This window comes from Tauraco erythrolophus, chromosome 18 (assembly GCF_009769465.1).
Source record: "Tauraco erythrolophus isolate bTauEry1 chromosome 18, bTauEry1.pri, whole genome shotgun sequence".
Lineage (NCBI taxonomy): Eukaryota > Metazoa > Chordata > Aves > Musophagiformes > Musophagidae > Tauraco > Tauraco erythrolophus.
This window is the reverse complement of record NC_141482.1, coordinates 5,205,680-5,233,641: the sequence shown is the minus strand read 5'-3', so window position 1 is coordinate 5,233,641 and position 27,962 is coordinate 5,205,680. Positions and strand designations below refer to the sequence as shown.

General features: G+C 48.2%; 2 protein-coding genes across 3 annotated transcripts in view; both read right to left on the bottom strand.

The window, feature by feature from the left end:
- Positions 1-9: 9 nt before the first annotated feature.
- LOC104370261 (protein FAM83D) lies at positions 10-5,967 on the bottom strand. The gene is made up of 4 exons (XM_086623015.1): positions 5,518-5,967; positions 2,329-2,496; positions 1,329-1,453; positions 10-964 (listed from the first exon to the last, which is right to left on the bottom strand). Exons 1-4 carry the CDS (start codon positions 5,965-5,967, stop codon positions 10-12), a joined length of 1,698 nt encoding a protein of 565 aa, XP_086479141.1.
- A 6,328-nt stretch (positions 5,968-12,295) lies between these two features.
- Positions 12,296-27,962, bottom strand: part of PPP1R16B (protein phosphatase 1 regulatory subunit 16B) — a 48,652-nt gene continuing 32,985 nt past the window's right edge. The window contains exons 3-10 of one of the 2 annotated variants that reach the window (XM_086623024.1): positions 27,814-27,959; positions 25,498-25,601; positions 25,051-25,175; positions 22,914-23,039; positions 22,497-22,572; positions 14,317-14,446; positions 13,426-13,594; positions 12,296-12,817 (exon numbers count right to left, since the gene is read on the bottom strand). In XM_086623024.1, coding sequence (XP_086479150.1) covers positions 12,296-12,817; positions 13,426-13,594; positions 14,317-14,446; positions 22,497-22,572; positions 22,914-23,039; positions 25,051-25,175; positions 25,498-25,601; positions 27,814-27,959 — 1,398 coding nt within the window. The remainder of the gene's footprint in view (positions 12,818-13,425; positions 13,595-14,316; positions 14,447-22,496; positions 22,573-22,913; positions 23,040-25,050; positions 25,176-25,497; positions 25,602-27,813; positions 27,960-27,962) is intronic. The other variant, XM_086623025.1, reaches the window with a different exon arrangement.

The following is a 27,962-nucleotide window of genomic DNA, read 5'->3' as shown; positions in this document are numbered from 1 at the left end:
GTGCAGTAACTATTTATTCAGAGAAAAGAGTGAAACATCCCGGAGGCTGCGCAGGCTGGAGCTGATGTCACGCCTCTGTTTTAGATTGCATCTTCCGGTGTATTGGGTCACGTAGTTTTCAGGCACACGTCCCCTCCGGGATAGGATATCCACCATGTGGCTAAGCTTTGACCTGATGGTGGAGTAGTGGAATTGCCTCTCTTTATGCAGTTTTTGGAAATATTCTGCCCTGTGACTGCTTGAATATTCAAAGGACCGGAGCGAAGATAGTGAGCCGGTAGAGCTTGCAAGAGAGCACTGGGATGATGACGAAGACAGTGATCGCAGACTAGAACTTGATACAGCCTTTCCAGCCAGAGAAGACCCTTCTTTTGACAACTTTCTGTGAAGCACGGGTGTTTCTGTGTACTCGTCTTCCTTTGTCTGTGTCACTGCAGTCTTCAGCAAAACTGAAGTCTGAGTGCCCGTCATCCTGGCAGTGACAGAAGTCTGAGTGCCAGCTTCTACCGTTGCAGCACTGGTCTGCGCGGCAGCATCACACACAGTCACTACAGGCTTCTCTTCCCATGGGCCCGTTTGAGTCGATGTGCTTTTCCGTTCCACTATGGCCTCTGGATCGCTGAACCACTCCTCTTCACAGAGGTAAGAATGCCCCAGGTTACAGGCTTTTCCTCCAGGAGCACCTTCACCCAGATCGAGTTCTTTCAACAGTTTCTTTGGAGTACTAGACAGTCTGGCAAATTCTGCTCTCAAGTTGCCTTCCACAGTATATTCTTTAGGGGACTCTGTTCTGTTCACCAGGTGGTCAAACATCCCACTGTTTCTGCAGCTGGACGGCCACTTAGGGCTGATGGGCATCGACTGGGCATAAAGAATCCTGAACTGGAGGTCAAAGTGTTCAACCACTTGACCTGACAACAGCAGCAGGTTACTGCTGTTCAGCTTCCCGTCCGACCACGTGAAACTATTGAAAACAAACCAAGATCCCAGTTAATCTCCAGTGCGTCACCACACATACAGTTACAGATAGCAAGACTCATCTTAGAAGTGCTGTGCATAAGGAAGGTATAAAGTTGACAGACTATTCACTCTCTCTCCTTCAGGAAGAACTCTATTTAGCCATGGCCAAGTGCTTTGCTAGCAACAAGATGTATAAACCAGTTTTCCAAAGCTGCTTTCAGTTTCATGCTAGTCACACTTAGACTCATCTAGTCCACTTGCCATTGGCATCCATTAATAGCAGGCAAACAGCAAAGTTAATATATCCTTCTTGGAGAAACTCTCCCTTTCTATAGCTTGATCAGGCACTAGCAGACCCCAATACTTGCCTGTAGGAGCCTGTTGTCACTCTAATGCCATCAATTAACATGAACTTCTCATGGACCTTCCCAACAATTTTGGCACCCGACCTCATGTAGTACGTGTTCCCTGTGAGAGTTCGAACTCTCATCAGCTGTTTTAGAAAAGAGGAGAAAAAGTACCATCAGATTTAAGTTAACTTCCAAAAAGCTTTCATTAGCCATTCTACCCAAAAGCAGTCACACCCACTGTGAAAGAGAGGAATGAAGTGAAGTTGCTTATATTGTCTGCATGTGAGTGTTTTTAGTTACACAGTGTCTCTGTAAGATTAGGTGAGTCTGTGGATGGAACAGCCCATGAAGCTAGGACTGTTCCCCTGTCCAGAGAAATGCACTGGGGTGAACAAAAGCCTGTCCAAGCCAAGACTTAACAGTCATGTCAGCTTATATTCAGAATCAAACAAACCACCTGGGTCACATCATCCAAACCCTTTTAAAAGAAAGCAACTATGCCTCAGTGAAGAGATGTTACAAGAGCTATACCACCCTTGAGCTTCCTGAGTTTCTGTTTTCCTTAGCAAGCAGTTCTCTGAGCCAAAGAATAAAGCTACTTCGATGTTGCAAAATTAAACGCTTGAAAACTGCTGCTTCTCCAGGATAGGGGTCAGAGTGCGCACTCCACCCAGCACAACAGGGAGCTGCACAGCATGGCTGTAGCTCCTTCATATAGGTAGTGTAGGGTAGGAGTAAATGTGCCTTTTCTACATTTTTTTTTTTGCTGAGTTTGTGGGCAGTTTCACATACTGGATTAGAGACTATACTGAAACCATGCGTTATTGAGTCTTGATCATCAGGAGCTGAGAAACGCTTCAGAAAACACCCTTTGTATCAGTTATCAAACTGCTAGAATGCTTTAGTCTTTCAGAGGAGCCTGATGTTTTATAAAAGGGTATTTTTGACATCCATAACCATAAACTATACCACGAAAAATAAAAACAAAGCCCATACCCACCCAATGTTTAGTACTTACACTTTCCTGCTCGGGGCAAACTCCCAGATTCTTGCACATTTCCAAAAAATGAGGTAGAAAGTCCTGGTCAAGAAGGATATAGACAGGGACTTTGCGGTTGTTATAGGCATCCTGAAGGTCACTAAAGATATCAATATCTGTGAAGGAATCCATCACAAGGGCAATGACCTGAAAAAAAAAAAAAAGGCAACAACACTTGTTCAAGAGCTTTCTTTCACACAAGGCCAGATCACTGCCTCCCCCAGCCATCTTCTCCTGCTGCTATCATCAAGGTCAGATGCACATTTTTTTGTCCTGCTGCATAGGCCCTGGCAAGTTATAAGAGATTTCTGCATTCCCACCGTGTCTCTCTGAATTCACTGTGCCCTGGAGTGCAAAGCATAAGCCCGAAGAGGTTTTTCCCCTGACGTCTGCTGCTCCTTTTGCACACTTTCACAGCCTGCTTTCCGACAATCTCCCATAATGTGGCTTTTTGTTAACATCAGAGAAGCTACAACTGTGGAATTGGGAATCCAGAGAAGCCATCTCCACTCCTGTGCTCCCAGCATCGCAAACCTACTACAGATAGCCAGTGCCTGCAGGAGAATCAGCTCAAATGGCCAACTCACTGTCACAGCTGAACATCTCACAAACCCTGATTGCTTTCTCTTTGTGTGGTAGGAAGGAAATACTGTCCCTATTTAAGTTACCAAGAGAAAAACTAGTTCCGTGACAACATTTTTCACCATTTCCAGACTCTTACTAGATGTATTCTGACTTTCCATCCCATACCTTCACAAGAAATCCTTCTGTTCACTCAATAGTTCTTTACAGAAGGCAAGTCCTAAGATGGGAAGATTTTTTTTCAATGGGCCAAAGACAGACAAAGTTCTACCTTTATGAACAAAATCCCTCCAGCTAACTCAAAGCCACATCACACACCATTTCAGGGTGTGTGAATTTTCATCCTTCAAAAGCAGGAGCACAAAGGCATAAAGGATTTAGCTTCATGACTGACTTTTCTATTCTCTTAGATCTTGCACCTGCCTTTATCCGATACATAAGACATAGAATCATAGAATGGTTTGAGTTAGAAAGGATCTTTTAAAGGTCATCTAGTCCTACCCCCCTGCAATGAGCAGGGACATCTTCAACTAGATCCGGTTACTCAGAGCCCCATCCAACCTGACCTTGAACATTTCCAGAGATGGGGCATCTACCACCTCTCCGGGCAACCTGTGCCAGTGTTTCACCAATGTGCATCTGTACATTGCTGCAACACGCCCAAGGCATATTTGCATGCAACACAGCTGCTCTGTGTGTGGCATTGCCTGTATTCAGAGAAAATATTTCCCACAAGAACAAGCTAAGCTTTGCATTCCCACCGGTGCCCTGCTCCTTAAGGGATTGGTTCCATACGGATGAGTTCTTAGGTATGACACACAGAGGCACATTGGTATTTCTTAGATAAAGTTAGTTTATGCTTGTGCTTCTTACGTGTCTCCTCAGCTTTTCTCCACCCGATCACTTGTCTAAGTGTTAAAAGAAGATAAAAACAAGATGCTTTTGACAAGACCAGATGATTAGGAAAATAACTCCTGAAAACAGAATAATTCACACTAAACCCCTTGGAAACACTGGTGCTTTCAAATGACTACTCAATCAGCAGCACATTTGAGTTCTAATCCCAGAATTAGCATCTGAAAAAGAAATACACTTTTACTCAAAATGAGCAAAAGTACAGTTATGTTTAGAGGCGAGAGAGAAAATCCTTTTCTCTACACTCATCCCTTCAGGATAGTGGAGGCAAGACACAACAGCATCTCCTTTAATCACTCAAGCTAACCACATTTGAGCAAGCTGAGAAGAAACTACACAGCACCTGAAGTTTCCCTGTTTCTCACATTAACCTGAAGAACTCAGACGTGATTGAGCAACATCATGCGGCATCTGATATTCTGTAAATTATAGAGGGTCAAAATTTCTCCCCGCTCCATGTCCACAACACTCCCTGGGTCAGGCACGCACAGAGCAGTGCCAGGAACAGCTTGCCTGGCTGTCGGCTTGGCGTGAGGGAAGGCATTTGGCAGGATGCTACACGCAAGAACGTTACAAACAAGTACAGCTTTTTGGAGAAACAGATGTTCTCATGGAGTCACCAGACTGGTCTCATCTACCTGATAACGTTCGTTTGAGAACAGAGCTTCCTCTGTGACAGTTTCTGGCAAGAAGCCCATCATTCATGTCATCCTCACACTCCCACTATGCTGCTGTGCCCAGAAGCAGGCAGGGATTAAGCTCAGTTGGTGATTCAGGGTGTGCCATGTGTGAGCACACGATGAGCAGAGACAGGCGTTGCTTCACCAGGCCACCCGAGGAGGAAGCTGTACTTTTAAATTTTAGCTCAGCCAATTGAATGGCTGCTAATGAGAAAGGTGGTTCCCTCCTGGGGAATTACAGTTGGAGGCTCTAAACTCAGGTAACATAATGAATTATAGAGAACAGTTAGAAGTTACTACTCCCCGGGATGTTTAAGCCATACTCCGCATCAGATCAAAGCCATCCACTCCTGTAGGAGGGAAGGTCTGCTAAGAGCAGGTCTGCAGATTGCTCCGGGGTGATTGATAAGGAGAAAGAGATGAAGAAGAGAGACATAATGATAGGTACCATTCTGTTATAAGAAAGGATTTGACATAAAAAAAGGCCTCTAAGGGACAGCAGGAGACTTCTGCAAGCGAATCCAGCTTGCAGAGCACATCAGAAAGGAACCTGGAATAGGAAACCTTTGAGTAAGAGCGAGATCAGCTCGAAGCCAGCGGGTGGTTTGGCCACGTACGGCAGGAGCAGTTCTGCACGCAACACTGGGGGATGGGGAACTCTTGACCCACCACCCCTGGAGCAATGTCACCGGGAAGGCGAGGTTACGCGGGTGTAGCACATAGACGGATGAGTACCAGCCGCTCTGTGCTTACGAGCGTGTCCTCCTAACAAGGCTTCCTTTGCTCGACAGGGATTTTAAAGCCACTTGGCCTCGCTTGGTACCACGTGAAAGAGATGCTCATGATTAGCTGCTCGTTTCCGCTCCGGCTGGCGGACCCGCTGGAGAAGGGCTCGGGCAGGGCGCCTCCGGGGGAGCGCTGCCGGCAGAGCCCGCACCCCCGGGACGCGCGGGAGCTCCCCGCCGGCGAGAGCGGCGCGGCGCGCACTGACCTGCCGTGCGGAGCGGATCTGCCGCCGCACCGCCTCCTTGCAGCCGTAGATGCTGTCCCCGCAGCCCGGCTGGAAGTGCGCTTCCACCCGCGTGAGCCCGCGGAAGGCGCCGCTGGCGAAGCCCGGCCAGCCCAGCTCCAGCGCCGGCGGCTCCAGGTCGGAGCGCTCGGGGAAGTAGGTGAGCGAGGAGGCGTCGAGGGAGGCGCCGAGCGAGGGCTCGCCCGCCGGCTCCGGGGCGGCGGGCGGCAGCGCGCCCCGCGCGATGGCCTGCACCTCGGGCTCCGAGAGGAACGGCGGCAGCTGCTCCCGCCGCAGGAAGGCCCGCAGCGCCTCGGGGCCGCCGGCCACCAGCTCCTCCAGCGCCAGCCGCTGCGCCTCGCTGTAGGGCCCGGGCGGCCGCGGCGGCCAGCACCCGGCGCCCTCCTCCAGGCACTGCGACGGGTTGGCCATGGCGCGCTGCGGCCGCCCGGGCCCGGCAGCGCCTTTATAGCGGCTTTGAATCCAAACAGGGCCGCGCCGCCGCCGCCAGTGGCGGAGCCTCCGCCCCGCCCCGCGCCCCGGTTGGCTGCGGCGGAGGCGGCCCGGCCCCGCCGCCCGGACGGCCCCGTCGGGCCGGGGGGAGGGGGCGGGACCGCGCCCGGTCCGCCGCGGAGCCGTTCTCCGCCGCGCCGGGGCCAGCGCACCGCTCAGCCCCGATAGTCCCGGGCCCCGGAGGCCGCCTTGGCTACGGCGGCCGCTGCCCGGTCTCCGCGCTGCGCTCCTTCCGTGCGGCTGCAAGGCGGGACACGGACCGGCCCGCCGGAGGCTTTGCCCTCACTGTGCCCGTCACCCACCGTGCCCTGTGTCCCATCAGGCAGGGCGGGGAGGGGGAGGGTGCCGTTGCCTTCATCCAAACCCACCCCCCTGCCAAGGACCCTCCTAATGAAGCGCGTTAACGAATTACAGGCCAAAATCCAGGGAATGCAGTTCAGGTTTTGGCCTTCCTGCTTGTCCCCATCACAAAGAACCGCTACCGGCTGGAAAATAAAACGTTACAGCAACCCACTGCCTGGCTGTGCTGGCAGTTGAAAGAGAGGCAGAGACATTTAGGCAGAGTCCCAAAATGCAAACCAATTAAAACTCCGAGGCATTTTTGTATTATTAAAAGAAATTTAATATAATTTTTAAATTAAAAAATTCAATCTCTCTATTAAAGACACTGAGTCAGGTGCTAATACTGTCAGACATACCCTTTTGGCATGAGTTTTACATACAATTTAAGATTTTATGCATTGCTTCAACATGTTAAGAAACCATCTTTTCATACTTACAGTAGCAATAAAGTCAATTCCATACAATATCAAATATCCTTTTTAAAAAAAAAAAAGTTTTAAATATATTAGACTCTGATTGCCAAAATGCCATTTTATACACAAAGCTGCTAATGCAATATACAGTTCTTACATTATTTTTTTTTTCACATAAAATACATGTCATCAAGTTTTATTTGTACATCGGTTACTACTGATGGATGGAATTCCGAATTATTGCAGAAGGCTTGCCATCATTTGCCAATATCCGGTACATGCAGCAGTGGCATCGAGCTGTACCGGGGTTACCGACACTCCTGGAGTCCGTTCTCACACTGCAGTCTATAGGCTGAAGATGTAGAGAAGTGGCAACACTAAGGCTGCACCTGCACTGTTTAAAACCCCTTATCTCCTCTCCAGCTGCGGGTGGAGATAATTGCATTGGTGTAGGTTTGGGAATAGGTATCCTGAGCAGAGATTCCTCTACTACAGCTTTCGCAGTTGCAATATAGCAAAATATTCCAGGTCGCAATCGTGCCATGGCAGATGTTGCCTGAGGAACTCAGTGGTACTCGAATCATGTAGGGGAACAGAGGGGTCCATTACCAGTTTGGCCAACATGAAAACAGCAGAATAAAGCTGAAGAACAACCAGGGACAACAAATTCTGTTGTAGAGCCAAGGCAAAACAAAACAAAAATGTAAATATCAGCTGTGTTCTGTAGGCTAGACCTTGCTGCTACAGGCATATTCTGGATTCTGCCTGTAGAGAATCTCTATAACAAAGTATGATTTGTTAAATTAGAATGAAGTCCCTGCGCGTTTCCTTTCTATGTATTTAAGAATAGAGAAACAGTGATCATGAGAGAAATTGAAAGAGCAAATAAAAACTTCAAAATCTGGTATGCTCTGAACTGTTATCCCCTTGCAAAAGAGTTTGTAAGGTAAAGAACAGCACTGTATAGTCACCACAAACCTTCCAGAGACTAGTTACCAAGTTACCTTTAGCAAGTATGATAAGGCACAGAAATATCCAGACGTAGGGAGAACCCTTTCCAGCAGATGGACAACAGTTCATCTATGGCTCACTGGAGACCAGTGCTATTGCTTTCCCAGTTAAGAGACTCCTACTTCATGGTATTGCTGATTCAGTTTCAGCAGAGAAGATCTGGGTAAACAGAGCTCCAAGATTAATGCAAAAGGACAATAAAGAGAAGTTGTAATGTCATTTGGGAGCTTGTAAGTGCTTTCAACCCCACGAAATAAGACCCTGCTCGAGAAACTAGAGAATCCACTGCCTCCACTGAGTATTGCACTGATTCATTATTGCTATTGCCCTGCCATGCTCTTCTCCTCCTTCCCTAGCAGGAGAGCCTCTTCCATCTGGTTCTTCAACCACACCTCAAAGATGGTAACGAATCACATCAGCTAGAGTCAGTTCCTTCCAAAATTAGGAAGGGTTTTAAGATTCTGCAGCACCACAGAAGTGAGACGAAATGGGCTAAAATTGCATCACTTGGTACAAGAAATACAGATCCAGGTCTGGCATCGCACAGATCCCAGCAACGGTACTTAAGCCCTTATCTAACATCTCATTGCTGGGACTTTCTTGGTTGAGCTCAGTAAAGCAGAGACACTATTTTGAGACACCATTTTTCAATTCAAAAAAAGTCTTTCAGCATGGAAAGTGAAGCTGCTCTCACCAACCAGTTAGTTTGCTAGGGACAGTATGACTTCAGCATATAGGCAGATTTTGCAAGCAGAAGGGTTCTTCTCGTGTGCAGCTCTGTCTACAACAGACCTGTCAGTACATCCATGTGCTCAAATCTCTGTGTAGTCTGCATGAACAGCTACAACCTTTGGCTCACTGCTAACAAAAGCGGGACTCTAATCTGACCTTGAGTCTGTACTTAGATGTTTATTGAGCCTAAAACCACTGAGTATAGCATAAAAACTCCCGAATCTTCCTCTAATAAGCCAAGTGCTAGATATGCCAGTCACAACATGATTTTTAGTTTCTACAGCTTTTTAGCAATAATAAGATTCCATGAAATAGCCAAGTGCCTTTGCTACACACCTCAGAGCTTTCCACTGGGATGGCCTTTAAAAGACATACATATAAAAAACCACTATTGTTGTAACACTGCTAAATTTTATAACAAAAAGCCCTATTCCTAGAGGTAGGCTCCTACAGTGCGCATATAAGGGTTTCTGTGTGTTTATTATTCCCCTCAAAGCCCGTTTGACTCTACAAAATAGTTTTCCAGAAGCAGGTTAAATACCCATTTTACAGAATTGTTCATCCCAGACCTACAACCAACAACTCTGCATGCAGCATAAATTGCCAGCTCCTTCCCTGGGCGTATTTGCCAGTGCCCTGCAGGCAGTGACCGTTATATCCCGAATGTCACCTATACACAAGCACAAATCTGTTGCTGGTCACTCTTCAACAGCCTGCACAAATCCCACTCCGGTGTAACTTCAGCCCAAAGCCAGTGGTAGATAAATCCTTGGCATGGCTGTGAAACATATCCCAGAAGATTTATTGATTACTGACTCTCTTGTCTGAGTTAGAATTGATTACATTTGATCTCCACCACTAGACTTCAGTGAGATGTTAGCTTACAGTGATAAAGCCAGAAGAGCTGTATTACAGCCAATTTCATAATTACAATACAAAGTCCAATTAAGGGATGTTTTGTAATTTAGAACCTGCAGTATCTTTTGCCTGATAGTAAATCAATTGTTGCTTTGCTCAAGATCACAGCTAGAACGATGAGTTCCTGGCATTTTACATATGAAGAGAGTGAAATACCAATGGACTGAAAGCTATTTGTCTAAAATGGACTGGCTTCCTCCAGTTTTAATGTTTTAACAACTCTCAGTGCAAGTAAGCCTCAAACTACTTAACACTACTGTTTTCCACAGTTTCCTCTCCATTTGCCTGCAGTTAGGTAGGATTCAATACACTTGACAGCACAAAATTGCTCTGAGAAGGAAAAGGACCCGACTCCTCCTTCCCTGGGAGAGAGGGCATCAACTGGGGCCGAATTCTGCACCACTTACAACCTAGCAGATAGTGGCACCAAAATTTTTTACACTGAGTCCAGAATCCTCATTAGGAGGGATGTGGAGAGACAACTCCCACCACCACAGGAGAACAGAGGCAACTGGAAGATCATCCCCCCCTGTTCAGTAATACCCGGGCTACACTTGTGTTATCCAAAAGAATTTTCTCGAGGTAACCAGAAGACCTGGTTAACCACACACAGACGTGCTAAAGTCTGTCCCGTTACCAAATCATCTTCTTTCTACTAGAGAATGACTTTTAGAACTCCTTAAGTCAAGCACAAGCAGTATTTTCTAGTCTTATATTTAGCACATGTGTTTCAATAATGGAGGAAGCCCGACGTCTCTGAATGTTTGAAAACACACAAAGAAACCCCTTGCCTTTAAGTGAACTGAGGTTTTAGAAAATCAGATCAACTGCTACCATTTTCTAAGTTGTTCCTAAAACCAGTGAGGGAAAAGAACTGTATATTCAGAGCTCAGAAGAGGAAACTGTCAGCCTGGTAATAACCTCACAGGTCCAGAAGTGTTTCCCGCACGGCGTGGTTGTGGTGGTGACACACAGCCACCTCCGCTGTCCCGAGCGGAGGAGCCCAGCTCCAGCGATGGGCTAGATTTGATGGGGAGCAGAAGAGGGCACTTAACAGTCACTGGCAGCCTAAGTCAACTTTTTATAGCCTAGAAAAAAAGGAAAGGCTGTGGGGATTCCCACAGGGAGAGCATCCGTGGGCAGTGTAATATCGATGGCTAACAGCCGCCGGGCAAAAGGAAGATTGGTGGAAGTTGCATTTGCTGTTGCTTGGCTGAAACACAACTAGGTGAGCTGGGTTTAATCCTCTGATGGCTTAGAGAGACCCAAACAGGCTTATGTTTTCAGAGTTTGGAATTTAAACTGCCCAAGAAGACACATTCTCATGCAGGGAAATAGTTAGGTGTGCAGTAGCCCCTCTGTGCAGAAAAGGGGTTGAAGATTTGCAGTTACTGTTGTAGATACAACTTGTTAACTGTGGCCGGTTCCTCAGAGCTGTCTCCCACGGGGCACTCTCCTCCCACCTCCCCCAGGTATGCAAGCCTTAACTTGCTGACAAGCCAGTGCCAACCCTCCCGGTTATGCCGTGCTGGTGTTTCTCAGGTGTCTGGCAGAGCTAACATGAACTGCACTGAACACTGGTGGTGGTGTGCCAGCCACTCCGCGGCACAGAGGCTTTGCATGGCACTAGGCGAGTCCCTCAGACACAGAGGCAGTTAAGTCTTCTGACAGCTACTGACCACTGCTGATGACTTCAGCCTGGGAGCTGGAAAACCAGACAAAAAAAATAAAGTCTCCTGCCCTGCTGCAATGTTCAACTCCCAAAGCAATGATTTAACAGTTATTTGTTTATCAGCCAAAGACTGCAGGTTAGAGAAATGCTTTCATGACGTTTCTCGACGAGTGTCGGCAAGCCTTTCCTCCTCAGCCCTCCTGAGCCCTGTGGTTCTGGAAATCCAGAAAAATCAGAACACAAAGCATACTGCCCCTAGTATCTGTGTTGAGCGTACAGAGTAAACAAACAGAATCAATAGGAAAGTGAGATCAGCAAAAGTCTTTTCAGTTTTAACAAATTAAGAGTCTAAATAGTACAAATAAGTTTTTTTTAAATTACTTATGCCAATATAGACCTCTGTCAGTATTTTATTGCAGTAAAATTCTATTGCCGGGGCCCCTTATTGCAACATCAGTTTTAAAGCCTATTGAGTGAAGCCTGTTCCAGGAAAAGTTCTGCTTCAAACCTGATGGCAGTCTGCAGTGATGAGTCTACGTGAGCAGAACAGGGGCCAACCAGTGCACAGTTTGTGATGGTGAGCCGTCACTGCAAGGAGATAACGCCTCGCAAACTTCCTGAAGCAAGCGCAGCATCTATGCTTGCTTGATGCTGAGGCCCTGTAAGTGCTGGATCCAGCTGTATGGAAAACAGCTCTGTCCACTCTTGCAAACCCGGTGTCGGGGTTGATCTCCCCTCCGGGATATAGGCATCACCCAAGAGTGGAAATTCAGGTCTGAACTGTCACCTTCAAGAGGCTCAGATGCAAAGATTTTAATTCAGATCCTTTCTTTGTTCCAAGGCATCTCAGGACTTCCCAAGGACAGGGAGGCAGTGCACCATACTTTCTTCCCCAGGGAGCAAGACTAGGGTGACTCTTTTTACACCATATTGATGCGCATCCCTTCCTCCCCTAAGAGCCTTGCTCCACCTGCATTACTCATTCAACTGCAATGGAAGTAATTGGCAGGGTAAAGTACAATTCAAGATGAACGAGGCCGCCACAGTCAGGATGTCCATAACCAAATTCTCCCTTTGGAATGCAAACAACCTGGCCGCTGCGATAGATCCAACCAGCCCACCCACATCTTGTTTCCTCTGGGGTGAGAAACAGATGAAACTAGGAAATTCTGCAGCACCCATGCACCTTCTCTTCCATTTCCTCCATGGGAGCTTTGAATTTCAAGAGGGGTGGATCACCACTGGACACTGTGTAATACACAGAGGTCCCATTGGAGCTGTAGGGGGAAGTCCTGGATCCAATTAAGTGCGACTTGGCCTCACCTCCGTTCTCGGCAACTCCTCCCATGCCACTGCTGAAGTGGGTGCTGAGGAAAGGGTGATGGAGGAGTTTGGCTGCAGCCCGCTGCCGCTTAAGTTCGGAGAGCGTTTGATGGTTATGCTCCTTGTAGGTACCCCAGAAGGGCTGCACATCAGGGAGCCCGGGGTTGCCGTAGGGCAACATGTGGCCTGGATTAGTGTCAGGGTCAGCGTGCATACTCCAGATGTCCCCGTTGGAAAAGGTGTACTGGTAAGCGCTGGCAGATGCCATGAGTCCATTCTGGAGGGGGATTTCAGAGTCACACTGGGTGCTTTTGTTTGCTAACTCCGGAAGGAGGGAAGAGTTCTCCAGCACTGAGTTCTGTAACAAGAAGACATGAAAGAAGAGCATCTTCCCTCTTCCCCCATAGCACAGTTCATCCCTATGACAACTTCCTAAGCCTTTTCCACCAGACAGGTACTGCAGCACAAACCGTGAATTCCCCCACTAACAGAACTCTATAACACTTTGAGCCCCAGCCAAGAGCTGGTTCCCAACCAGGAACATGGAATGTTAACTCAGAAGGACTCACTTATGGGAAAGAAAAAAAAAAAAAAAAAGATAAGCATATTAACATAACATGACAATAACTGAATTAAAACCAAATAACTGTAAAACAAAATTACAGTTCTTTTGTGATTACCAGTTTGTTAGATGTAAACAGAAATGCATACACTATTTTTCTGAACTTCCTGGTTCACTTGGGCCAGATCTCCAAACTATTTATGCAGCTGTAAATCTGAAACAGTCTTTCCACTTGAGTGGGATATCTCAGTTTACACCAAAAGAGAATTTAGTCTTTTGCTTACATCTGATGGATGAGGTTTACAAGTTTTTCAGCCACGTTCCACCCCAGAGCACCCACTGCTATTGAACCTGCACTACCAGCCCTCCTCAGTGACTCCCATAATAAAGCAGAGATTCCTTACAGGGTCTGTATTCTCCTGGTCAGACCGAGTCTCCCCAATTTCTCCAATGAGACCTGAGTTTCTTCCTTCTTCTGCCGCCCCCAGTTGCTGCCAGACGATAGCCTCCTTCTCACACTCCTTCCTATAGAGGTTTGTTCGGTCCGAAAGGCTGGCCCTCCTCACCACCTTCCTGTGGGATAGGGAGAAGGGGCATCGAAGCCGTGAGCAGGACACGACATTTCCTCTTACCCTGGAGCTCTTCTCACCTCCTCCTTGCGCTTCACTGCCTCTCCCACTGGAACGGAATGTGAATTTAGCTTCCTGGCACCCACGCAAAGCAAAGGCACTAGCGTGGATGTTAAAGGTGGGAGGAATTTTAAGGAGTTTTAAAGTGGTACTGCAAATCTGCGTTACATCTCATACAGCTCACCTAACGGATCTGTTCTGCAACCAGCACAGTAAATGTAGAGGGAAAGGATCCACAGGCTGTTTAGGGAGTTTTGTGGTCTGCAGGACTGCTTTGGTGTCTAGTAAACATCTTATAAAGACCTGTGCAAACTGTGTCTGAGTACAGTATCTTGGCCATGAGACATATTAAGAAGGTTGAGTTAATTTGTTTGAAGCACTGATTCTCAGGCACCAGTATCGGTGGTTTAACAGGGTAAATTCTCACCACTTGGTCCTCTGCTCAGAGCAATTCTTAAACCGTGACAGCACAGAGCCCTTTTCCAAGAAACAACACCTCTTGCTAGTGAAAAAACCACTCTTCACAGGACAATCGAAAGTCAGCTTCTGCTTTTCAGAGCTCGTTCCTTCAGAAAGGACAGATGGGTTGTTCTTTGCACGCTGGCCACAGGGTGCTCAGCAACCCACATCTGGGTGGTCACCCTAACCAGGGAACAACGCGCTTACCCTCGGCTGCCAGTGCTGGAGGTCCTTCGACTCAGGGAGGATTTATGCCTCATCTGAGACTTCATGATCACATCGTGTTTGTGTTTCAACTCCAGAAGCAATACTTTGAATTCCTCCTCTTCACACAGATCTACGGCACACACAAACCAAGCCATTAATCAGATGGTTCAAATGTGGTAACATTAACACTACGTTACGAACTGCGCCTTCCCAGGATGTGCAATTACAAATCCTAGGAGGAAGAGAAGGGAAATTTAAGCAGAATGAGCTTAGGCACATTAATCTCTAAACAAATTAGGGGAGGCAGAATGGTTTGGACACCTAAACAGGAGCAGAAAAGAAGAGCCACTGATCATGACGGGGGCTCAGCTTTGAGATGATCCAGCTGTCCAGCCAGGTTTTGTCCCAGCTCTGCAGCATGCCGTGCCTTACCTGTGAAAGGGTGAGAGATATTTTGACCACTGTATCAATGCTTCAAGATGGAGGAAAAGAAATTTCTGTAATTACCAAATTGCAGCTCCTCCGAATGCAGCATTTTTACTTAAGCCTCCAAAACAAAAAAGAATATATACAAAAGCAAAGCAGATCAGAGTAGAAGGCATAAACTTTCAACCTTCAAAACGAGGGTGCACAGATATTTCAATTAAGGCTCAGAAAATCTTTTGCCCAAAAACCAATGTGGCACAAAGTTATAATAATCCTGTTTTTTGCTGGGATACAATCAATTTTCTGTTCAGAGAAGCTACAGAAAAGTAAGCTGCATTATTAAGAGGACTGCAGCACCCGATTTGGTGAGAACAAAGTGGATAAGACACTTTGTTTGAGTTTGTAGCCGGCCATGGTATGCAGGTATCTGTAGTGCTCAAGGACTTTCCAACTTGTTTTTGCTAACGACCCAGACGTCCAAGAACCTGGGGAGAGCGCGGCCAGGGCGATTGACACCTAAGCTGGCAAATGGGTATTCCATACCACGGAACGTCATGCTCACTATAAATTGGGAAGTTTGTTGAGGATGGGCTCTCTTCCTCAATGGTTGCTGTCCCTGGAGGGTCTCGCCTGCTGTTCTGCTCCCAAGGCCTGCTTGCTCTCTTCTGGGATTGCAGTTTTGGGACTTTCCTGCTCCGGGATCGCTGGCCGGGAACAGGTTGGACATCGGTCCAGGGGTGGTGAGCAATTGCACCGTACATCACTTGTCCGTATGTATTATTATCATTATAATTTTTAATTTAATTTTATTTAATTTCAAGTATTAAATAGTTCTTATCTCAACCCATGGGCCTTCCTTCCTTTTCCCAATTCCCCTCCTCGAGCGGGGAGCGCTCACTGGCTAACAGAGCAGCTGGCTAGCGTTAGCCCCGGATACGGGCTACACGTAGACAGTTTATTTGGTGCCCAACGTAAAACAGCTCGCCCGGGAGAACGGCAGGGGCTGCGATAGCGACCGGTTTGACCGGAGCACGTTAAAAGGAACCTGCTGCAAGCGCTCGGTGTGCCTCCCGGGCCGCCGCTGACCGGAACGTTGCTCTGTCCGTTCTCAGGGCGCCGTTCGCAGCCGTGTCGTACCGCACCCCGTCGGCCGGACGCGCTCCTTGCCGGCGCTGACGCCCTCGCCGGGTGTCGCACTGGGATGAAAGGTACCGATTTACCGACCACGGGTCCCGGGTACCGCTGTCCTGCGCCCAGCGCGGCCGGTCACACCGCGGGGAGCGGGGCGGCGCGGCGGGGCGGGGATGGGCGGGGCTGCGGGGGGGGCTGCGGGGCGGGGCTACGGGGCGGCGGGGCTACGGGGCGGCGGGGCTACGGGGCGGCGGGGCTGAACATTTGGCGCCACCTGGCGGACAGTGTTACCAATTACAGCGGTTGCCTCCCGCAGAACCAGTCGCACGGACGGGACTCGCCTCCTTTCCCTTCCCCGTTTTCCTCCGGACCACTCACAAAAGCCTTCGAGAATTTTGAACACCCTTGAGACTGCCAAATGAGTATGATCCTGTTGCTAGGTCTCCTGAATATATGTCTAATTATGTATATAATTAGGGTTAATCGACTATTTAGACGTATCTACCACTTTTGCACCGGTGTTACCCCACCTGCTACCTCAGCCCCTGCAACAGGCGCTGCAGCTACGCCAACCTCCACAAGTAGTGGGGCTACTCGAGCCCCCACACCTGCTACCGTTACTCAGACCCTGGCTCCCACCACGGTTGTTCCACCCCCATCTGCTACTCGTGCTCCCTGCAAACACCGGCACCACATACAAACCCCGCCGCCGCGCTCCGTGAATGCACAACTCTCAGTGCCAGGCACTGTGGCTGCTCACACCCTGACCCCAGTGACAGCCACTGCGGTCACACAAATCCCAGCGCCAGGCACAGCGGCTACTCAAGTTTCTGCAACAGGTACCACGACCACTCAAGGCCAGGCGACACCCACTGCAATTACTCAGACCTCGGCAACAAGCATCGCAACTAACCCTGACAACCGACCCGTGCCACTAACGGTCGCCCCCGTACAGAAGCAGAAACACACAAAAAGAGCAGCTCACGAAGGTCAACCAGGGACACCGCAGCAGGAAAAGCCAGAGGGAACCACTCGATACCTACCCCTAAGTAAGCTGCGAGATATATGTAAGGATTACAGCCGTCACAACGGTGAACAACTTCTTACCTGGCTGCTCCGATGCTGGGATAATGGAGCTGATCGTTTGGAATTAGAGGGTAGAGAAGCCAAGCAACTGAGACCGTTGGCTGGAGAAGTCAGTATTGACAAGGGGCTTACAGAAGAGGCACGTTCCCTCACTCTCTGGAGGCGACTCCTGCTAAGCATGAAGGACAAGTATCCCTCTAGAGATGACGTCGTGTACCACCCAAGCAAGTGGACAACCATTGAGAGGGGTATTAAGACTCTGAGGGAAATAGCTGTGTGGGAGCTGATTTTTGCTGGTCCAAACCACCCGCAGATGACACTAGATCCAGATGCGTTGAAGCTCACCAGACCCCTGTGGCACAGGTGGGTCCAGACGGCACCGCCGCCGTACGCCGAGGCATTAGCAGTTTTGAGCTGGCAGGAGGACAACGCGCCAACGGTGAGTGATGTCAATTATCGAATGCAGCAATTCGCAGACAGGCTGTCTTCCCGCCTGCGGGCCAGCGCCTCGGCTGCGGAACAAACATCCGACAAATCCAAAAGCCAGCTCGGTAAGGTGTCGGAAAAATTGTCCCAGATGGAGGACAGGTCCCACTCCCCACCTGCACCGATGAGCGTCTCAGCCATCGGGAGAAAGGGTTCCCCTGCAAGACCTGCTCAGGAGGGCCGGTACGCGCCGCGGGGCAGGCTGGGGTTCTACCCGAGGAGCCCGGCCACCAGCCAGGTGGAGGAGAGTGACAACCGAGTTTATTGGACTGTGTGGATTCGGTGGCCCGGCACATCAGTGCCACAGGAGTATAAGGCTCTAGTGGGCACTGGCGCACAATGCACCCTAATGCCATCAAACTACAAAGGGACAGAACCCGTTCATATTTCTGGAGTGACAGGGGGATCCCAACAGCTGACTGTATTGGAAGCTGAAGTGAGTCTGACTGGGAACGAGTGGCAAAAGCACCCCATTGTGACTGGCCCAAATGCTCCATGCATTCTTGGCATAGACTACCTCAGGAAGGGGTACTTCAAGGACCCAAAGGGGTACCGGTGGGCATTTGGTGTAGCAGCTGTGGAGACGGAGGAAATCGAACAGCTGTCTACCTTGCCTGGTCTATCAGAAGACCCTTCTGTTGTGGGGCTGCTGAGGCTCAAGGATCAAAAGGTGCCCATCGCTACTACCACGGTGCACCGGCAGCAATATCGCACTAACCGAGACTCCGTGATCCCCATCCATAAGCTGATCTGCCAACTGGAGAGCCAAGGAGTGATCAGCAAGACCCGCTCACCCTTCAACAGCCCCATATGGCCAGTGCGAAAGTCTAACGGGGAGTGGAGATTAACAGTAGATTATCGTGGCCTGAACGAAGTCACGCCACCGCTGCGCCCTGCCGTGCCGGACATGTTAGAACTTCATTACGAACTGCAGTCCAAGGCAGCCAAGTGGTACGCCACAATTGACATCGCTAACGCGTCCTTCTCGATCCCTTTGGCACCGGAATGCAGGCCACAGTTCGCTTTCACTTGGAGAGACGTCCAGTACACCTGGAATCGACTGCCCCAGGGGTGGAAACACAGCCCTGTCATTTGCCATAGACTGATCCAGACCACACTGGAGCAGGGTGGAGCTCCGGAACATCTGCAATACATCGACGACATCATCGTATGGGGTAACACAGCAGAAGTTGTTTTTGAGAAAGGGGAGAAAGTAATCCAAATCCTTCTGGAAGCCGGTTTTGCCATCAAACGAAGTAAGGTCAAGGGACCTGCACAAGAGATCCAGTTTTTAGGAATTAAGTGGCAAGATGGGCGTCGTCAGATCCCAATGGATGTGATTAACAAAATAACAGCTATGTCTCCACCAGCTAACAAAAAGGAGATGCAAGCTTTCTTAGGCCTTCTGGGTTTCTGGAGAATGCATATTCCAGATTACAGCCAGATGGTGAGCCCTCTCTGTCAAGTGACCCGAAAGAAGAACAATTTTACATGGGGCCCGGAGCAACAACAAGCCTTTGAACAAATTAAACAGGAGACTGTCCACGCAGTAGCTCTTGGGCCAGTCCGGACAGGACATGATGTTAAAAACATGCTCTACACCGCAGCTGGGGAGAATGGTCCTACCTGGAGCCTCTGGCAAAAAGCCCCAGGGGAGACTCGAGGTCGACCCTTGGGGTTTTGGAGTCAGGGGTACAGAGGGTCAGAGGCCCACTATACTCCAACTGAAAAAGAGGTATTGGCAGCATATGAAGGGGTCCGAGCTGCTTCTGAAGTGGTTGGTACCAAAGCGCAGCTGCTCCTGGCGCCCCGATTGCCAGTGCTGAACTGGATCTTTAAAGGGAGGGTTCCCTCCACACACCATGCAACTGATGCTACCTGGAGTAAGTGGGTCACACTGATCACTCAGCGGACTCGAGCTGGGAACCCCAGTCGCCCGGGAATTTTGGAAGTGATCATGGACTGGCCGGAAGGCAAAGATTTCAGAATGTCACCAGAGGAGGAGGTGACACGTGCTGAAGAGGCCCCATCATATAATGAACTATCAGCTAATGAGAAGCAACATGTCTTGTTCACTGCTGGGTCCTGTTGCCTTGTAGGAAAGCGGCGAAGGTGGAAAGCTGCTGTGTGGAGTCCTACACGACGAGTCACAGAAGCAGCTGAGGGAGAAGGTGAGTCGAGTCAGTTTGCAGAAGTAAAAGCCACCCAGCTGGCTTTAGACATCGCTGAACGAGAGAAATGGCCAGTACTTTATCTCTGCACTGACTCGTGGATGGTGGCGAACGCTCTGTGGGGGTGGTTACAGCAATGGAAGACAGACAACTGGCAGCGCAGGGGCAAACCCGTCTGGGCTGCCCCGTTGTGGCAAGATATCGCTGCCCGATTAGAGAAGCTGGTTGTAAAGGTACGTCACGTAGATGTCCACGTGCCCAAGAGTCGAGCCACTGAGGAATGTCAAAACAACGAGCAAGTGGATCAGGCTGCTAAGACTGAAGCGTCTCAAGAAGACCTGGACTGGCAACATAAGGGTGAATTATTTTTAGCTCGGTGGGCCCATGACACTTCAGGCCATCAAGGAAGAGATGCAACATATAGATGGGCTCGTGACCAAGGGGTGGATTTGACCATGGACACTATCGCACAGGTCATCCATGAATGTGAAACATGCGCTGCAGTTAAACGAGCCAAACGGTTAAAACCTGTGTGGTACGGAGGACGATGGCTGAAATATAAGTGTGGGGAGGCCTGGCAAATTGACTACATCTCACTTCCACGAACCCGCCAAGGCAAACACTATGTGCTCACAATGGTAGAAGCAACCACCGGATGGCTGGAAACGTATTCCGTGCCCCATGCCACTGCCCGTAACACTATTCTGGGCCTTGAAAAGCAAGTCTTGTGGCAACACGGCGCTCCAGAAAGAATCGAGTCGGACACTAGAGCTCATTTCCGAAACAGCCTCACAGACACCTGGGCTAAAGAGCACGGTATTGAGTGGATATATCATGTCCCCTGCCATGCACTGGCCGCCAGGAGAGTCGAACGATGCAGTGGACTGTTAAAGATTACACTGAAAGCAATGGGTGATGGGACATTTGAAAACTGGGATGAACATTTAGCAAAAGCCACCTGGTTAATTAACACCAGGAGATCTGCCAGTCAAACTGGCACTACTCAATCAGAACTTTTACATACTGTAGAAAGGGATAAAGTCCCTGGGGTGCATGGAAGAAACATGTTGGGGAAAACAGTCTGGGTTACTCCTGCCTCAGGCAAAGGCAAACCCATCCGTGGGACTGCTTTTGCTCAAGGACCAGGATGCACCTGGTGGGTGATGCAGGAGAATGGGGAAGTTCGATATGTACCTCAAGGATATTTGATTTTGGATGAGAAAAGCCAATAATTTGAATTGTGTGATGCTAATTGTGATATGATACTGCTTGTCATCATTTCTCTAGTTATTCATTACAGTAAGAATCACCCAGATTAATGAAGAATGAACTTTAGCAACCGGCGCCCGGTAATTTCCTCAAGATCAATGTCTCCACCACAGACCACGAATATGGGCTGCACCAGATACACCGGCTCCGAGCTCCGAATGCACGACCCATCATCTTGCTGTGCCCAACTTCACCCATCCGTCACACCGTATCGAGGCCAGGTCCTGATCTGCCGACTGAGTGAATTTCACACCATCTATCCTGCCCTGACAGACTATCATGGCAGATGGAACCCACAGTTTTAGAGTAAATAAACTCAATGAACTTTTTAGAGAGATGGCTCCTAGACTAAGGGATTAATATCTGTGTGTATATATAGTAAGAGACGGCAAAAACAGTAGTGGCTTGAGCATGACGTAAATAGTATAGAATAAAGGGTAAAATTCTGTCCTGGTTTTGCTGGAATAGAATCATAGAAGCGATTTTCTGTTCAGAGAAGCTACAAAAAAGCAAGCTGCATTTTTAACAACACTGCCGCACCTGATTTGGTGAGAACAAAGTTGATAAGACACTTCATTTTTAGTTTGTAGCCAGCCATGCTATATAGGTATCTGTAGTGCTCAAGGTTAAATCTGTAGTGCCCAACTTGTTTCTGCTAATGACCCAGAAGTCCAAGAACCTGGGGGGAGTGTGGCCAGGGTGATTGACACCTAAATTAGCATATGGGTATTCCATACCACAGAACGTCATGCTCACTATAAATTGGGAAGTTTGTTGGGGATGGGCTCTCTTCCTCAATGGTCACTGTCCCTGGAGGGTCTCGCCTGCTCTTCTGCTCCCAAGGCCTGCTCGCTCTCTTCTGGGATTGCAGTTTTGAGACTTTCCTGCTCTGGGATCCCTGGCCGGGAACAGGCTGGACATGGGTCCGGAGTCGTGAGCAATTGCACCGTACATCACTTGTCTATATATATAATTACTATTTTTCATTTTATTTTATTTCAACCATTAAATAGTTGTTATCTCAACCCACAGGTCTTCCTTCTTTTTCCCAATTCCTCTTCTCAAGTGGGGAGGGGTCACTGGTTAACAGAACAGCTGGCTAGTGTTAGCCCCAGATACGGGCTAAACTTAGACAAATACACACAGTCAGATGCTAGCATTTTTACTTCCAATCTTTTCCAAGACTTGCGTGTGCTTTCTCTTTCCTCTCCAGCCCCTTATATCTCACCACACTTCACTGCATCAAAGTTAGACAACCAAGTCTTAGGGCTGCCCTCAACAGCTGCTCAGGTCCAAGACTACAATGTACGAGCAGGGAGACTCCCAAGCACAAGTACAGAGGGATGACATGAGTGGAAACACACAGAAGAAAGAGTTGGTGCTTTAGAAATTCCTCCTCCCTTGTTTTTATGAGCAGGAAGAAGTATTTTCAGAAGTAACAAAGTAGGTACTTTAAAACTTCAGTCCCAGTTAAAGTAACTGCAACTTTGATTCTAAAAACATCTGAAAAATGACGTTAATGCTTCTGAAAGCACTATTTGAAGACTCCAGTACACTTAGGGGGAGAAGTTATTTTCAGTGGTTTCTGTTTTTTAAGGTTATTAAACTCACCTATTGGCATCTCATCCAAAGATGTCCTGGCACTCAAACTAGCCCCATGGGACACAAGCAACTCGGCCATCTGCATCTAAGGAAAGGCAAAGAAAGTCAAGTTGATAGAGATATTGTAGGTAATCCCTTTGCTCCTCAAAGCTGTAAAACTGGAATAAGATGAGAAGCAATGGCATGCATGCTCAACTCGCCTCAAATTATTTTGGTACATGTGTGATGTTGAACACAGAGCACAGACATACTCTCTGCAAACTTTCTCAGCAACAGGTTCTTTTCGGAGTCCCAAGGACCTCATCCAATGCTGTCCAGACAGTCCAGCCCCAGCACAGATTTATTCCATCCGCAAAGTACTCCACAATTCATCCAAACAGAAAGAAATGTCACCCTCATATACGACATTTGCAACAAAATCATTACCTGTCCCCAGAAAGCAGCAGCATGAAGAGGTTCCCAGCCGTCCCAGTCCTTAACATCCAGGCTTGCCCCCTGGTCAAGGAGGACTTCAGCTGCATGCAGATAACCATTGGCTGCAGCTATATGCAGCTAGGAGATAAGGAACAGAGTATGAATCACCTGCAAAGACCCTGAATGGTTTTATACACCAAGTTTCAATGGAATCTCTTGGATAACGTCTGAGTCTAGATTTGGACAGGCAGCACATTGCACATTTGGTAGAAATCATCAGGTCAAAAGCCGGTTGTTCCTCTTACTAAAACTCAGTATTACCTGCATGCAATTCTGTTCAGACAGGAAACTGCTTAACAGTTCTTAAAATAACTCACATACATGAGTTAGAAAAATAATGTTTTCACATTTTAAATCAAGGGCTCTTAAGTGCTTCCCAATCTGTAGGGAAAGAGCACCATCAAAATGCAAAAGCTGCAATCACCTTGCGATTGCAAGGTTGCAACATCACCCAATGTAAACTGCATTCCTCCTGCCAGAAGAATTTCTCCTCTTCCCCCCACTTAAGTGCTGTGGATGTGACTTTTTTGATCAAATTTTCAGCCTGCTTTAGTCGGCACTCCCTTCGTGCAATTGCACTTCCACTCATGCTATAATTATTTTCACCATTTGAAAATCAAAACCATTTTAATCCGTGGCTACTTTTAGTTAAGGGTATATGATTTTTCAGATATTGGCTTCCAACTACAACCACTGCTTTGGAGACATGAATAATAGCCTCCTTTAGTTGCCTCTCTGAGCAAAACACTTACCTATGCACTGCTCTGAAGGTATGAGCTCCACTCAGAGCTCATCTTATTTTCAACTGTGCTGAAGAGGAGAATTAAAGCTTCTTTTCAAAAAATTTCCATGTGGATTCCACCACACAAAGTTAAACCCTCATCTGGAAATAAATTCTGATGCTTTCTGGCAATTCGATTAATTTCTACTTAAGTTATATGGCACTAAGTCATACCCTCTAGCGGTCATATGAATTAACAAGGAATCACTTGGGAGTGATATAAAAAGGGAAGCCAAGAGGTCTGCTTAAATTTATGTATATACTCCTTGTTAAAGGGAAAAACATGTTAAAAAAATAAGCTGCAATAAAAGCTTCAGTCATCCAAGTTTATCTTGGAGGGAGCCTGCCCTTACGCTTCTGGTATATGCTATAGGTGACAGTTTAGACTAAGAAACCTGAATGCACTGCCATGGTCTGTCCATCAAACAAACGACACCAAGTGGCCTGTGCATCAGTTACGTTTGGACCCGAGCATCAAATGACCGAGGTCGTATGAAAGTCCCAACACGTACGACAGCATTACTGAACCTTCCCTAAGTTAGGACTGCTGTAAGCAGAGGTTTAAGAGAGACGTTTGCACGTGAAAAGGAAGGGAACAGGACTAGGATCGTTCAGCCTTCTTGGTCCCTGTCCAGTCAAATCAGATGCCAGCTTGCTTTGTGCCCTACGTTTGCCCTGGGGCAGATGCCATCCTACGGGAATGAACATCGGCTCTGTACGAGCCAGATGCTATGCAGAGCAGGAAGAAGAGGAGGCAGAAAGTCTCCAGAGTGCCCAACACCAGATCCTGCTCCCATGAAAACCAGAGGTCTGTCACATCTCCTTGGTGAGAGTCAGATCAGGCTACGAGACCAGCGAGAAGCAAGAGATTACTGGGAGGTCATTCCGTCCCATTTCCCCGGAGGTCAGCAGAAGCGCTGTGTTCTGCGACAGCCCCGTGTGGGATTTCTTGCACCTTTCTTTGCAAGCTGCTTGTAAAAGCCACTGTCAGCCAGGACCCAGGAGCTCAGCAGCCTTGCTGCAGGACCTGAGCTGCTGCTGGACAACTGACAGAGCTCACAGGAACAAGGGACTCGCTTCGAAAAGCACAGGGTTAGACACGACAGGGTTAGTCACGGCAGCTGTACGCATGGACAGAGCCTGTTCCTACGTGACAATAAACTAAACCAAGGAAAAAGATCAAAACAGCTTCGTCGCTGCTCTCAGTGACTCGTACGTGTTGATTTTGTGTAACTCCTGCCGCGGGGCAGGTTTTGCAACCGACGGGCTGAAAGAAGGCCAAAGTGAAGCCGCAGCAGTTTCACTCACCAGGGTAGCACCTTGGGCATCGGTCCTGTTCAGGTCTTGTCCAGTCGCAAGTATGTCATGAATGTCACAGATCATGACCTGCTCTGGAGCAGCCCGCATCTCGTTGATCCTTTCCTGTGTAATTCCTGTTAAAATTCCAGTTAGAGAGAGAAGTGTTGGAAAGGGTCTTTGTCTCTACTAGTTGAGTAAAATTAGACTTAATAATTCCTGGTTGATATGACCTCACATCCTTTTCAGAGGCTATGTAGCTGAGGGGACTGACAGCTGTCCTTCACCCTCATCATTACTTAGGAATTAGAGGAACTAGACAGAGTCAGGTTCCAAGAAATTATGCCAGGCAGCAGCTCTCTGCTTTTCTCCAGAGGCAAATCAAGAGCTGAGAAACAAGGTAATTTTTAGTACTACACTGACCCGTTTTTGTATTTTACATGAACGCAGTCTCCTTACCTTGATAGGCCATGCAAGTCTCAATGACATCCAGAGTTGGCTCGTCTTCACAGAGGTCGTACGGCATGTTGCCGTCCGCGTTCACTGCCAACAAGTCTGCTCCACTGCAAGGAGAAAGCGGCGTTACATGAGAAAGGACCTCAGACATCCTAGGGCAGACACTGCCAAACAGAGATAAACGCTTCTAACAGTTGCCCAAATGCCACCAAGATCTGTGTGAGATGAGAAGGATTTGAAGCAAAGTCATGGAGCTATGAATGAGGGAGATAAATTCCAGAAGCAGAGACAAGGCAGCACACCATGGCTTCTTCATGGGCTGTGGGGCACATGAGCTACTGAGCCGTGCCTGTCCTCTCCTGATCCTGGCACTGGACACACTGGCAGCTTCTCAATGATAGAAGCGATTTACCTGCTGAATTTCTGGATAACAATGCCAAGCAACTACCAGGTGCTTGTTATCTGGGCATCTGGCAGTCCTTCAATGAAAAGTTCACAAGGACCAGAAAAGTTGGGAAAGACAGGGGCTAAATGGTGGGGGGAGCCGTCCGTCAGCCAAGGGGATGTTGGCAAAAAATAGCAATAAAAAAATAGCCTGTCCACCGGTGAATTTTTTTTTCTGTGATTGTCCAAAAGCACTTCTCTAAGTGCTTTAGTGACCTCTTTAGGTCACTATTTGGAAGTCAAATTTCCAGCTAAATTGATCACTGTCCCCATAATTCCCACAGAGTAGAAAATTTCCAGCACCTTCTGAACTGTGCCATTTTAGCCAGCTGTTAAATAGTTTCAGCTGAATTCTGATCTACCTTGACAGTTACCAGCCACAGGACAGCAGGCAATATCCACTTGCATTTAGATTCCTGTTTCTTTCTTCCCCCCCCCCCCCCCCCTCTACCTAAGCAGAGCAAACTACACTGAAATTTGCATTTGCAAAGTACCGGCATTAGTTTAATCAGCAAATAAAGCAGCAAGGAACCGGACATCTTTTGTGAGCTACTTCCTCTGATGGTTTCCAGGGTCCCAGGTCCCATCACCAGTAACATTGCCTTAAAGGGCAGTGTTTAACCAGTCGTTTGACATGTGACACCTCCTGTACAGGACAACTTTAATTGTAATAAACAAATTAAATCCCCTCATTCCTCAAAAGTCCAGGGGAAGACTGTTTCTGAGCATGGGGTCATGACGTTAGGCTACTAGGGTCCAAATTTGCTGGCAACTACTCAACATAGGGCTGTCTATGACAACTGAGGCCATAAATTCCAGTTCCTCACCTTGCCACCCATCCCCATGACACTTCTTATCTTCAATTAAGAGTCAGGAATGCATGATATTGTTCCACATTTGTTTGCTTCATTTTTATGTCCCCCTCATCCAAAAACTTCCTAACCCAAGTGGGAACATCATCCAAGTGGTGATCGTTGCATCCTCTGCTCCACCTCCTTCGTTGTACGGCCAAAGAAGAAGAGCCAAATTTTCAATGCCAGTCTCCCAGATGACAGCACCACAGGGAGAAGTCTCCCTCCCAGGGGAGAAGCAGCAGGCACTGCTGCGCAAGGCAGCACGTTAACGCTCCCAAAGCTCACTCTGCTTGCCACACCGTCACCCCGGGAAATGGAGGAGAGGGCTCCATACAGCGTCAGGACTATCTGCCCCAGACAGGATTCACAGCAGGTGCTCCTTAAATGCTGCACATGGTACAGCTCAAAACATGTCTGGTTCCTCCTCCTGGCTGGCAAGTCTAGAAAAGACTTGAGCTTCAGGGCCTTGGTAAAGTCAAGTGGAAGGTCCAGTGCAAGCATCCTGTGTCACATCACTGGGGAACAAACAAGAAGCTAACTAGTTACTAATTAAGAGCCAGTAAGACAGGTCACAAAGTTCATCCAGCTATTTGAGCTGCTGTCCTCCTACATCACTGTCTCTGACTGTGGCTGGAAGACGTGAAGTCCTGTTTAAGAGCTCAAGGGTGGATCCTGCTGACTGCTCTTATTTCCACCCATCCAGCGAGCATGGTTCAACAAGCACAGACACATACACACCAGAATACAGGCAAAAAAGCGGCAAATTTTGGCCCAGTCTCCAGAGCTTCATGAAACTGAGTCAAGTCTCCTAGGGTTTTACTGTGTCTCCTCAGCCTTTTGCTCTCCCTCCTCCACCCTCTTCTCCTGCAAGCAGGAAAGAGTCCCAGGAATAGCCTGAAAGCAGGGAATTATCACAACCACTGCATTCTTACAAGGTACTAAGCAGTCTCGGTTTCCATCCACAGAAGCTGTGGGTAGAGTCGGATCTGCAGAAAGGGAGAGACACAAAAAAGCCACCTACTGCTGGATGAGGATCTTCACCAGGTTGATATGACCACATGTAGCTGCTGCATGCAACGGAGTCCACAGCTCGTTGTCCTTCGCGTTGACATTGGCCCCGTGGTTGAGGAGAAGCTTGACTATCTCTTCATAGTTGTCTATGCAGCACTG

Excerpts from the sequence above, each read along its gene's own strand:
- LOC104370261 (XM_086623015.1), bottom strand. The coding sequence starts at position 5,967 with ATGGCCAACCCGTCGCAGTGCCTGGAGGAGGGCGCCGGGTGCTGGCCG. Across the intron at positions 2,497-5,517 it reads AGATCCGCTCCGCACGGCAG|GTCATTGCCCTTGTGATGGA; the intron begins GTCAGTGCGCGC and ends TTTTTTTTTCAG. Across the intron at positions 1,454-2,328 it reads TTTGCCCCGAGCAGGAAAGT|CTGATGAGAGTTCGAACTCT; the intron begins GTAAGTACTAAA and ends TTTCTAAAACAG.